At 52.4% G+C, this 13,060-nt stretch overlaps 1 protein-coding gene across 2 annotated transcripts in view; it reads left to right on the forward strand.

Annotated features, from left to right (window-relative positions):
• trrap (transformation/transcription domain-associated protein) overlaps positions 1-6,445 on the forward strand; it is a 60,049-nt gene extending 53,604 nt beyond the window's left edge. For both annotated transcript variants that reach the window (XM_076169607.1, XM_076169608.1), the window contains 6 exons: positions 208-433; positions 874-1,091; positions 1,634-1,818; positions 2,277-2,480; positions 4,118-4,312; positions 5,589-6,445. In XM_076169607.1, coding sequence (XP_076025722.1) covers positions 208-433; positions 874-1,091; positions 1,634-1,818; positions 2,277-2,480; positions 4,118-4,312; positions 5,589-5,873 — 1,313 coding nt within the window. In that variant the 3' untranslated portion in view covers positions 5,874-6,445. The remainder of the gene's footprint in view (positions 1-207; positions 434-873; positions 1,092-1,633; positions 1,819-2,276; positions 2,481-4,117; positions 4,313-5,588) is intronic.
• Positions 6,446-13,060: the final 6,615 nt, after the last annotated feature.

Below are 13,060 nucleotides of genomic sequence, written 5' to 3' on the forward strand. Positions count from 1 at the left end.
TGTACTATTGGCTGCTGTTTGTGTGTGGGTGTGTGTGTGTGTGTGTGTGAAGGGCATTTTGAGGATATTTAGTTTCCCTCCCCGTCCCCCTACAGGTCGTTCTGTCCCTGTGTTCCTCTGCATCTAACCCTCTGAGCTCCACACATCTGTTATCTGATCAGATGTAAACATGTAATCTCCTCTCTCTTTACCTTCTCTCCTCCCCAGACTTTGACTTCAGCGTCCCAGGCTCCATGAAGCTTCACAATTTGATCTCCAAGTTGAAGAAGTGGATCAAGATCCTGGAGGCCAAAACCAAGCAGCTGCCCAAGTTCTTCCTCATAGAGGAGAAGTGTCGCTTCCTCAGCAACTTCTCAGCGCAGACGGCCGAGGTGGAGATCCCCGGCGAGTTCCTGATGCCCAAACCCACACACTACTACATCAAGATCGCCAGGTACGCCCTCCTCCTCCTCCTCCTCCTCCTCCTCTTCCTCCTCCCCGTGAAGCTCAACCAGGTGAAATGACTCCAGCCAAAATCCTGCAAAGCTTTGAGTTTCACGCTCAGCTGCTTTTTGTTCTAAAACCATCTTGGCAAAAAATAACTTTAATGTCTGTAGAATGCGGTGGTTTACCAGGAAGTTTCACTGCTGCTCTCACCACTTTGGTGGAAAAGCACAGGAAGTTCAGCCGAACCCCAAACTTGGCTCAAGGGGTGTATCAAAGTGTTTTTGCTAATAATAAAAAGCTTATTTATTAAAGCCGAGTCCTCTGGGTGCAGGAATAATGTGAAGCCTTCTCTCTGCCATCTGTCACACCTCCACACACCAACTGTACACACAGGAGAGCTGAACCCACACACACCCTTCAATCCCCCCTCTCTCTCCCCCTCTCCAGGTTCATGCCCAGGGTGGAGATCGTGCAGAAGCACAACACGGCGGCGCGGCGCCTCTACATCCGTGGCCACAACGGTAAGATCTACCCTTACCTGGTGATGAACGACGCCTGCCTGACGGAGTCCCGGCGGGAGGAGAGGGTGCTGCAGCTCCTCCGCCTGCTCAACCCCTGCCTGGAGAAGAGGAAGGAGACCACCAAGAGGCACCTCTTCTTCACAGGTGAGAGACCGGGCGCTCACAGAAGCACGTCGGGGTTATTTCAGGTCCCCGTCCCCTCGTCTCTGTCCCTTTGTCCTCGCCGTCCCCCTCGCTCACATTTTGGAGCTTATTTCAAGCCCCATTTCCTCTCCTGTCAGCCCCCGGAGGTTCTGCTCCACCCAGATGTTTGCCCACTCTCCACATCTGTGCTTGATGGCTTTGTTAGGAGGGAAATCTGCTCAGGGACCTCAGCGCTCCCATCCAGCTCACTCTCTCCAGGCCAGAGTGGCTGTTATTGATTTGCTGTGTGCCTGCGTATGTAAATGTTTAGACTGCTGTCATCCTGCAGCCGCTCGCCTCCACTGACCCCTCGCTCTGTTGTTGGAAGGCCCCTCTAGATTGTAGAGTATTTTAGTTGTATGTGTAACTCTGTGGTTTACACTCCAGGAGCACAGAGACTGTTTGCTTGAGAGTGAAGCCAAATGTTTACAGTTGCTGTTTTCCCTTTTTCTTACCTTCCTCTCCTTCCTCTCCTCCTCTTCCTCCTCCTGTCCCTCCCATAGTGCCCCGGGTGGTGGCGGTGTCTCCTCAGATGCGCCTGGTGGAGGACAACCCCTCCTCCCTGTCGCTGGTGGAGATCTACAAGCAGCGCTGTGCCAAGAAGGGCATAGAACACGACAACCCCATCTCCCGCTATTACGACCGCTTGGCCACCGTGCAGGCCAGAGGCACGCAGGCCAGCCACCAGGTAGCACACACACACACACACACACACACACGCAGCTGTGCAGCTTGATACGTGTGTGACCTTTGTAATATCAGGCATTAATCAGTGGCCTCCCCTGCCTGCTGACTCCACGTGTGTCAGAGTGAAACAGGAGCTTAGATTCTTCATGAAGCAGCCTGAGCTTCATGGAGCTGAGTTTGAACTTCCTGTCCTATTTCGGCGTCTTTGCCTCGGCCATGTTGGATCTCTGCAGCCTGTCCTTTACCCTGGATGTTGCTGCTCTCAGGTTTTCTGCTCGTGGTCGCTTTGGCACCTGAGAAATCTTAAGTGGACGTTTTCCCGTCCCGTCCCTGCAGAGCTTTAGAGGAGAGACGTCTGGAGAAGAGTTCAGTCTGATGTGCAGGAAGTAACACAACCTGGAATTGATTCCTAACCACTGCTCCTTCCTTCCGTCCCTCCCCCCTCCTCTGTGTGTGCAGGTCCTGCGTGACATCCTGAAGGAGGTGCAGGGGAACATGGTTCCCCGCAGCATGCTGAAGGAGTGGGCCCTCCACACGTTCCCCAACGCCACAGACTACTGGACCTTCCGCAAGATGTTCACCATCCAGCTGGCTCTGATCGGCCTGGCTGAGTTCATGCTGCACCTCAACCGGCTCAACCCCGAGATGCTGCAGATCGCTCAGGTAGGACGCCATCGCTCACACACACACACACACACAGACACACACACACACTCTGGGACTCTCCGTCAAGGGCGAGTTGGATCCATGTGTCGGGGCCTAATGCAGCCGCTCTCCTCTCTCATAGATGCATTAAGAGATCAGCATTACACTCTCAAATCCACACACACACACACACACACACACACACACACACACACCCTCTCATATCCTCCCCTGTGACTTTCACGCTGCGTCCATCACTCAGCACGCCGCTGTCAACGTGAAGGATGTTTTGACAGACCGCTATACTCAGTCCCACCGCTCCACGGCTATCAAAGACATTTCAATTTGAACAGGGTGTGTGTGTGTGTTTGTGTGTGCGTGCATGTGCGTGCGTGCTCAGGTACGCACACACACACACCGCACACCGCCGCCTCTTAAGTTGGCACGCCTCCGTCTGATGCTCCGGGTCCACAGACGGGTTTCTCAAAGTCGCTATTAAAGATGATTGTGTCAGGCCCCTCCCCCCTCCTCCTCCCCCCCTCCCCTCTGATCCTAATCGGCCTTTGCTGACAGGCGTTCCTGCGGGCAGCTAAGCACTGGTATTAAGCTCCTCTCTGCCTGTTCCACTCCACAGATCCCATTAGACACAGGAGGATTACGGTGCAGAGAGAGTACACACACACACACACACACACACACACACACACACACAGAGCAGAGAGAAAGTGCAAGGACGGGACATCACAGCCATAACACGCCGCCCCTGCCCCCCTCCTCCTCCTGCCTAAACAGAGACCGCGTGTTCTATAAGACCGGTGAAGCTGCAGGCTGAGGGAGAGGAGACGCTGCTTTGCATTGTCATCCTACACACACACACACACACACACAAACACACACACACACACATTGAGTGCCTTAACTCCCCAGCTGTCTGGTCCTCAGGGAGCTGGGTCTCTGGAGACCCTGTTGGGTAATTATCTCTCTGTTGTCTCTGAGGCGTTGACATTTGTCCTGGATCTAACCCAGGCTCTGTCACTTCCCACCACCGAGTCACGCCACAACGCCAACGCGGAGCCGTGGCGCTGACACGGCGGCGGAATGAAGCCATCGCCGGTCACCAGAGCCCTGATTAGCATTCTGAGCGCCGCCTCCACAGCCAACTGTCTGCGGGCTTATCAGAGCCTCCTGGGGGCCGCCGGAGTCTCAGCCCACCGCCTCCAGGCCGCCACTGGGACCCGGAGGAGCAATGACATGGAGAGAGAGAGAGAGAGAGAGGGGAGGAGGAGAGGAAGAGGAGGGAGGGGAGGGGAGACAGGTGGAGAGGGAGACAGAGCTGGAATGAAATGTGTCTCTATAAAGCTGTCAGAGCTCTCACCTTCTCATATACGGAGCTTATCTCCTCTGAATGTCTGCAGGCTGCGGCCCCTCGCTCATAAACGCAGGCTTACACACACACACTCTGCTGTATATGTTTAAGTCAGCGGGGAGGAGAGGAGACAGAGCGAGGGGGAGTGGAGGGAGGATTAGAGATGTGATGCTGCTGATAGTCTGAGGCTCTGATCAATGAGGCCGGACACTCTGTCTCATTATTGTTCATTGACTTCATCTTCATCTTGTGCCCTAATGTTTCCCTCTCCTCTGTCTTCCCTCTCCAGGACACGGGCAAGCTGAACGTCTCCTACTTCCGCTTCGACATCAACGACGCCACGGGCGACCTGGACGCCAACCGGCCCGTCCCGTTCCGCCTGACGCCAAACATCTCCGAGTTCCTCACCACCATCGGCGTCTCCGGCCCGCTCACCGCCTCCATGATCGCCGTGGCTCGATGCTTCGCTCAGCCCAACTTTAAGGTAGAACACAAACATCACACAGCTGAGCGCTCTTAGTTTCTAGATGCTCCAGTTTGAGGGCATTTCCTGTTTCCTGTTTACTGGACTCTGGTTCACAATCAACACAAACTCCACTCAGTCTAATGAATTGAAATAGAAACCTGCACATTCCAGGCTTTCCACTTTAAATTCTCCACGCTTAATGAGATTTCTGGCGGTTGAACAGTTTGAGGGGAGATTTTCCTCACTTAGCCGCACATTAAAGCAACATCTGATCTCTCTGAGCAGCTTTAATGAGGCCTGGTACAGTGAGACGGGGGTGGAATCAGATATGGAGACAATATTACAGTCAATCTGAAGTGATTGACACTTTCAGAGGGAGACGCTGATTTGTATTGTGAGTGTGTGTGAGAGCTTCAGGCAGCTTCTTCTTGTTGTTGGTGAAGCTGTGTCTCTGTCAGTCAGAGCTCCTGGAGGATTCTGCTGCTGCTCTGAGCTCAAACGTGCACAGACGAGCTCAGACTGAACGCAGCGAAAACAACACAACGAGAGCGGCGGGAGGCCGTAATGACAGCTGGGTGGCGTCTATGTATAGGCCGTGTGTGTGTGTGTGTGTGTGTGTGTGTGTGTGTGTGTGTGTGTGTGTGTGTGTGTGTGTGTGTGTGTGTGTGTGTGTGTGTGTGTGTGTGTGTGTGTGTGTGTGCGTGTGTGCGTGCGTGTGTGTGTGTGTGTGTGTGTGTGTGTGTGTGTGTGTGTGTGTGTGTGTGTGTGTGGGAGACAGCTGCTGCTTGTATCCCAGGAACGGGAACAACACAAACAAACACGGACGTGGAAAACTAAAAAAAACAAACACACACATTTAGGAGCCGTGTGTGTGTGCCTGGTTAGGTGCTGATTGCTGGTGTTGTGGCTCTGACGGTTTTGTATTCCAGACGCTCTCTGGCCATAATGAGCTCCTAACAACACGGGGAGGAAGAGGAATTTGCCCTCAGAAGGAGTCACACCCTGAATCAGAGTCCCAGGCTTTACTTTATGTGCTGGGCTAAGATCGTCTGGGCTTTGATGGAGACGCAGGCTTTTATCACCGTGTGTTCCTGTTTTAAACTCGGGCGTGACACAGAAACCAACTTCATAACTTCATCCAGACTCTCAAGCACCCAGCCTGGAGTCTGTAGAGCAGCCATGATGGTTGAAGACATGTCTATGGCTGCAGGGCAAAGCTGTGGAAATAGTCTCATACATACATACAATAACAATCCTCTCTCTCTCTCTCTCTGTCTCTCTCTCTGTCCCACAGGTGGACGGCATCCTGAAGGCGGTGCTGCGTGATGAGATCATAGCGTGGCACAAGAAGACCCAGGAGGACACGTCCATGCCTCTGTCCCCGGCCGGGCAGCCTGAGAACATGGACTCTCAGCAGCTGGTGTCTCTGGTGCAGAAGGCCGTCACCGCCATCATGAGCCGCCTGCACAACCTGGCCCAGTTCGAGGGCGGCGAGAGCAAAGTCAACACGCTGGTGGCGGCGGCCAACAGCCTGGACAACCTGTGCCGCATGGACCCGGCGTGGCACCCGTGGCTCTGAGGAGGACGAGACCAACGCTCGGAACGTAGACTATTTATTTTTGTGTTGAAGACGACGAGGGAGCTGGAACGCGGCAAAGAGAGGAGAGGAAAGGAGAGGAGAGGCGCCATCATGAGCCGCCAAAGAGGCTGCTGTTTGACCCGCTCACCACAGGGGGCAGCAGCGCTTATTTTGGACCATGTTTGATATCAGGAGTTTTTAGTGTCCATGTTTTTCTATCCCTGTCAGATGAAGAGCGATGTCGTCCTGTGAATAAGTGACTGAGACTTTATGAGTTTAGGGCCTGTGTTGTTTTTGTATCCACTGCCTGAAGTGTTCACATGTTTGATCCTTCCAGAAGCTGTCTGACCTCACATCCTCTCTTCTTCTTCTGTACATGGCTTTTTATTTTTGCCCGTTTACTTAAAAAAAGAATCCTAAAGTCTAAATGAGGAGCTGTGAGTCTGTAACCTGTCTGTCTGCATCAACACATGAGCTCTCCCTTTTTGTAAAGCTAGGACGCCTTTCTCTCTTGTTAATACGCATTTTGTTTTAATAAAATGCTCCTTTTGTATGTAAGGAATGTCATATTACCACCTGTCTGTCTGCCTGTCTGTCTGTCTTTATGATCAATCTGCCATGATGATGATGATGATGATGAGCTGTGATGAGCAACAAGCAGCAGCGTTTGACTCTCCTGTCTTCCTCAGTTGTAGATGTGATGAAGCATGGTCAGTCTGAGGGTCATGATGGAGGCGTCGCTCCTACAGGGTCACTGCCTCCCTAACTCTAGCTTCTTCTTCTCTTGCCGTTTACAGAGCAGAGTTTGTGCTGGAGGAGTAGTAACCTTGCGCTCCCTCGCTCCCCCCCCCTTCCCTCCGGCAAGCGGCCCCCTGCTGAGGCGCCGCTCTCCGTCCCCCCGCTGCTTGATTCATGCTTGTCAGTGGATCTCTGAGAGAGCCGGCCTCTGCTGACTTATACACACTGTCAGCCGGCTCGCCCGCACTCATAAACAAGCCTTATATCTCTCTTTGCCTCTGTACCACACACACACACACACACACACACACACACACACACACACACACAGAGCATGTCCCTCTGGACGTGTTTACACCTACACTTCCTCTCTCTCTTGTGTTTTGTATTGTTTCTGAAGCAGACGTAGAGATTCTGACTCTTCTTCTTCGCTCTTCAGCTCCTCTCAGGACCTGTTTGCCGTCCAGACGACCTGATTTCCCCTCATGAGGAGAGTTGTGTCATTGAGCGTCCCGACTCTGGTGTGTTACACTCCTAAACTAACAGAAACACACTCAATATTGGTGGAAAAATGATCTGTTATTGAATTTAAACCCTGGTCTAAATGGGCCGATTGATGGAGGAAGTCACTGATGACACAAAGGGCTGAGGAGGAGCAGGAGGCAGAGCAGGAGGCGGGGCTGGAGGCGGAGCTCAGGGGTCCAGGGTTTGTCAGGTCCAGAGTTACTGCAGCAGAAGTTGCGGCTTCTTTCTCTGTTAAAGAACGATGAGGAGAAACCAAACGGGACTAAACTCTGAATGTGAGAAACGCCTGTAGAGAAGTTTAAACACTGTTACATGTTTAATGTGTTTTTATGGAGCTGCTTTATAGTTTTAATTCCATTCTAAAGCTTTGCTGCTGTTTGCAATAACTTCTGTACTTTTAGTTTGCTGAAAACTAAATAATGGAGATCAACCAAACAAACAAACAGGAAGGGAACAAAACATAACTTTGAAAAGAATAAAGCAACAAAATTAGATGGAAATGAAAAGATGTGTATAATAAATATGTAGAATATGAATGTTTGGCTCATGAGCACTCGGGTTTCCCCCCCACAGAAGGAAGAGGGGGTGGAGGAAAACGCCACAGACAGGTAAACACATCATCATCATCATCATCATCATCTCTAATGTGTCCCAACACGATGAGGCAGCTCAGCTCAGTGTTGCTTCCAGCTTGTTTCCATCTTTGTTTCCCCTCCAGCAGGAGCGGCTGAGCTGTCACCTCGGCAGGAAGTGTGTGTGTGTATGTGTGTGTGTGTCGTGATGGTGGAGGGTTTCATTTCATTTTGTGAATGGAAGGCGACGGACACACAGACACACCTCAGGCCTCCGTGTTGAGCTCGGTCCCTTTGAAGGCTTCTGTTTGAAGTGGTGGATGTCCTCTGTGGAGGAAGCTTCCATTTCACGCCTCAGGTGTCTGCTCTGCTCACTCACACACACACACACGCGCACACACAGATCCTCTGCTCACCTTCTGGCCTCTCTTGATTTTCATGTTTCTGCAGAGGCACATCACAGGAGTGATGGAGGAGGTGACGGCGTGGCAGCGATCCGCCTCACCCTCCTCTTCCTCCTCCTCTCTGAGTGAAGTGGAGGTGAAGGCTCCTCTGCTCGCCCCCTGTGTGCTGTGAGGGGTCCGGAGGTGATTGATGTGCACAGGCTGGATCCTTGTCAGAGAGCCCAGATCTCTGTCCCTGCGGAGGCTCAGCAGACGTTCCTGATGTCTGATCACACAGATCAGCTGCTGGATGAGGTACAGAACAGAAACACAGAAGTGACTCATCTACACATTATTAATCAAGCAGATACTCCATTTCTTACTGTAAGAGAGACGGGAAGGGGACAATGTCCTACAGACTCAGAGCAGTAAATGAGTCTCTGTCTCTGCCTCTGAAACCCTTCCTGCTCTAAGATCAGGAGCCTTTCCTCCTCCACCCCTCTTGTCTGTGGCCTTGTAGAGGAGGACTGTTCGTCAGATCGCCATTGTGACTTCATCTCATATCTGCCAGCTCAGGGCAAAGGTCAAAGGCAGGAGTCTCTATCTGAGGCAGCTTTGTATGGCACGTCTCATACAGAATGATGTGAAGTCCCACCCAGTAACAGTGAAGCCAAGGTGCAGCAGCTCACTTTCAGTTTCTGGGCTGAGTTTTGTAAACAGGAATGTTTTCATCTGGTTTATGAAAGAGGCTGAGGTGGAGTCACGTCTCAGCTCCTCAGGGAGTTTGTTCTGGTCGCCTTGCTGCTGCTGCTGCTGCTGCTGCTCTGCCGTGTAGAAACTGAACAAGCTTCTCTCTGCCTCTGGCCCCCGCAGCTTCTCACTCTGCAGAGGTATGTAGGCTACAGAGAGAGGGAGAGAGAGAGAAACCTCTGATCTGCACCCCAGTTTCTCCTCCACAGCGCCTCCTACTGCCAAACACACACAACTGACCACTGAGCCCAGATTCCCCACCAGTAGGAGGCGCTACAGATACATTGATGTTCCTCCCCTCAACCTTCAATTCATAGATTTCCCCTCAGGAAGTTCTCCTTACTTCTTAAGACGTTACATTCTGTCGTGATTAGAGAGCAGAGTCCCTGCGTATCACCGCCGTGCCATCTGAGTGCCGTTCCCACGATTCCGGATGTAGAAAGCAGGATTTAGCAGGTGGCCGTCTCCAGCGATCGATGGCTCGGTGGCGTGAGGCGCTCTGATGCTGCGGCACGCATCGACCCGCCCGTACCTATCTGGGAACGAGGCGTCGATGTTACTGCCTGAGAAGAAAGGAGCAGGGCATAGATTTGTGATCCGAGCCAACTGAGGCGTCTGAGGCACGACGAGACGAGGCGCCTTTGAACTACACACACACACACACACACACACACACCAATGACACATTTTCTGCACGGATACACGCCTCAGATGAGCAGGATTCTGAGGTGCACTGGAGCGTTTCCTCTCTGATCCCTGAGGACTCTGAGTCTCAGGTCCACACTCACATCTCTACCATTTACACTTTGTGCTGGTTTTGCTGTTGCCGGGTCAGAACCTTGAATATTCTAGTTTTAAATCAACATTGTCTCTTTTTCTGCCTTATTTCTGGATGTTTCTCTGCTCTAACCATCAGAGTGAAGCCTGCACACCGTCTCTCTTTGTGATGAAGGAACGTCGGCTCTTCTAGAAGCTTCTTCTTAGTTTCTTTGTGCCGCTCGTCATCAGAAGTTCCTCCTTTGATATATCCGCCTGTTCTTCCTGCTGTGAGTCTCCCGCTGATGGAGGAATCACACCTGTGGCGCCGCTGCGATCTGTAGAAATGTAAAGAAAAGCACAAACAATGAAGCAGCTGCAGAGACGTCCCACTTCATCAGACTCTGATTCCTTCCCTTTGTGACCAGACTGACGCCGCTCCCACAGAGCAGCTCCCACAGAGCACCTCCCGCAGAGCAGCTCCATGGAGCCGTCATGGCTGTGGGCGCAGGAGCGAGCCGCCACCCCTCCCCCTCCCCTCCCTGAGCCAATTACCACTTCTCCTCCTTGGCTGTGGTGATGGAGCGGGGCGGGGGGACGCTCTGCCCAACCCCTCTGCCTCCTCAGCCCCTCTGCCTCCTCAGCACCCGGCCGCATGATTTAATTTGTTTGGTAATATCAGGATTGGCATGTTCAGCCCAGCTTCACTCCAAAGTGAAATTGGACGAGGGCATTGGAGCCTCGCCGTGTAAGAGCGCCTCACCTTGACAGCTGCTTGAGTGAGCAGCGGATTGGAGAGGAGGAGGAGGAGGAGGAGGAGGGGGGTGAAGGATGTACCTGAGAGGATGGCAGACACCAATTCACTCCTCTCTCTCTTTTCCACGGGGGAGCTGTGTGTCAGGGAGGAAGCCGGCGATGAAGACTGAAGCTGTTTAAAGTGGAGACAAGGCACCAGGTGCTGCTGCTGCTGCTGCTGCTGCCGAGCCTTCAGCTCCACAACAACACGCTGGAGCTCCTCCAGTCCGTCCAATCAGGAGACTGGCACCGGCCACACCTGCGTCTGTCTGTGTGTGTGTGTGTGTGTGTTGTAATCTGTCACCTTTATTCTGTGTGTTCTGATCTTCACAGCTCGTCTGATCGCCACCGTCGCACTCCAAAGCTGCCTAATTGTCTCCAACCTGTCCGAGTTTCATTTACACCACAAACAAAGCAGCAGATCAGTCAGTGAGCCAGTGGAAAGTTCCGGTGGAATGTTCCGGTTGTACGACGACAAACTTCCAGCGAGAGAAGAGAAGAGTAAGAGCTCCTCAGCATGTTGGGCTTCATGCTCCTTACTCTGCTGCTCACCAGACAGATCCATCATTTCACACTCTGATGTTAAACTAAATGAATCCAGAGCGTTCCACTGAGAGGCGCTGTAGCATCGGGCAGCAGGCGGGAGGGTAGTTACTGTCCTTACCCACCTGAACAGAGAGGAAGAGCCTGTAGAACTTCTCCAGTAAGACTCGTGTTCGCATGGAAGGTGACACCAAAGCACAAAACGCATTAAGGAAGCTTTGTGGTGAAGCTAGGAAACAGGAAACGCTTCTTTGTCCCGTCTCAGCCTCAGATCCCACTGATGTTCCTGATGTTCCTGATGTTCCTGATGTTCCCGTGCTGAGCTTCATTCTGATTCCACACAGCCGCTCATGCAGAGTTTCACTCTTGTTGAGGACTTTGAGGACGCAGTGACAGGCTTGTAGAGTTAAACGTCTGGTTAGGCTCTGATGAGCTGAGTCTGACTCTGATGAGCTGAGCCTGACTCTTGTTTCCCTCCTAACACACACTCTGGGATGGAGCGGAGGCTGGTTTGGAATCTTAACGCTTTCTCCTCTAATCTGACGGACAGATTGGTTTCGGGTGCTGAATAATGGAAAGAGACGAGTGGAGGAGGAAGAGGAAGAAGAAGAAGGATGAGCTGGAGAGGCCTGGTGGCTGGGATGTCAACTCAGGTGTGTACGTTCACCTCTCACCCCGCTTAACCTCGGGATCCTCCTGCAATCAGACTGTGTGTGTTTGGTGTGTGTGTGTGTGTGTGTGTGTGTGTGTGTGTGTGTGTGTGTGTGTGTGTGTGTGTGTGTGTGTGTGTGTGTGTGTCCAGAGTGTCAGCAGCCACTGAGCCTTATTACATGTATGTGAGTCTGAGTGTGTGTGTTTCTGCTCCTCCACACGGCAGAAACATGCTGAGGCAGCGAGGACGGATGGTGATCGGGTTTAGCTTCAACTTTCAAACGAGGTCGGGCCTGCAGACATCGCTCCTGACGCCGCCGCTGTGAGGACGCCGTGTTTCTGATGAGTCACGGCGGTTTGGAGAGACGGTGATATCAGCTATCTCACACACACACACACACACACACACACACACACACACACACACACACACACACACACACACATGCACACCCACTCCTGAAAGAGAGTGACACACACACACACAGCTACTTTGTAATTGTAAGTTACTGGAAAAGCTAAGTTCATTAAAAGTAGCTGCTCTGAAAGTAGTTAAGTTAGTAGCTTCACTACTTGTAGCTGGTGAGTCTCCATCACCTGGTGTGTTTACATGCATTCTGTGGCGTTGATGCTGATCTCAGGGACGATTTACTGCCTTCATAAAAGTGTGATGAAAGTTTGAAAGTGCCTGGGAGCGTACTGACACACACACACACACACACACACACACACACACACACACACACTCAGACACAGTGAGATGGCTCTGATAGGCAGACAGGTAGAGCGGGCGTGTTGGAGGGAGCAGAGAGGCGAGCGGCTCGGAGGCCGGCCTCATTTCCTCCTCCAGTGGAGGGAGACCACCTGTGAGCCCCCAGAGAGGCCCGGACCACCGGGACCAGAACAGATCACAGCCCGTCAGCCGCTCCAGCTCAGATCCCACTGATGGCTCTGGGAATAGAACTCCTGACTGAATCTCACCCACTCACATCTTGGGAGAGCGTCTGACAGAGCGTTTCCCAACCGCTCTGGAGGGCCGGGTGGGAGGGGAGGAAGACGGATCGCCGGTGTCAGACGTGATGAAGATTCAGTCCTGCTGTTTGCAGAGTCAAAGTGTTTCCACTCCCTTAACCTGATTTTGTCCCCTAAATATCAACGTCTAACCTTGTTACAGCCTGAGGTGTGTGTGTGTGTGTGTGTGTGCAGTCAGTGAGGAACATGGAGGAGGAGGAGGAGGAGGAGGTGCTGGCCCAATCTCCCCTCTTCCCACCTCATTACCCGCACCTGGATAGGACTGCAGGGGGAATCCTAATTTAAGTCACTCGTTAACCAAGAGCTAATGTGTTCTGACAGCAACAAGAGGTGGGGAGGGAGGGGAGAGGGAGGGAGGAGGAGGAGGGAGAGAGAGAGAGGGGGTGAAGCTGGTGTGTCTTGTCAGAGATGACAGAGAGACAGAGCAGCAACAGCAAGAGGA

This window comes from Genypterus blacodes, unplaced genomic scaffold, assembly GCF_046128005.1.
Source record: "Genypterus blacodes isolate CSIRO-AG114 ecotype Tasmania unplaced genomic scaffold, CSIRO-AGI_Gbla_v1 ptg000209l_1, whole genome shotgun sequence".
In the NCBI taxonomy this organism is placed as follows: Eukaryota; Metazoa; Chordata; class Actinopteri; order Ophidiiformes; family Ophidiidae; genus Genypterus; species Genypterus blacodes.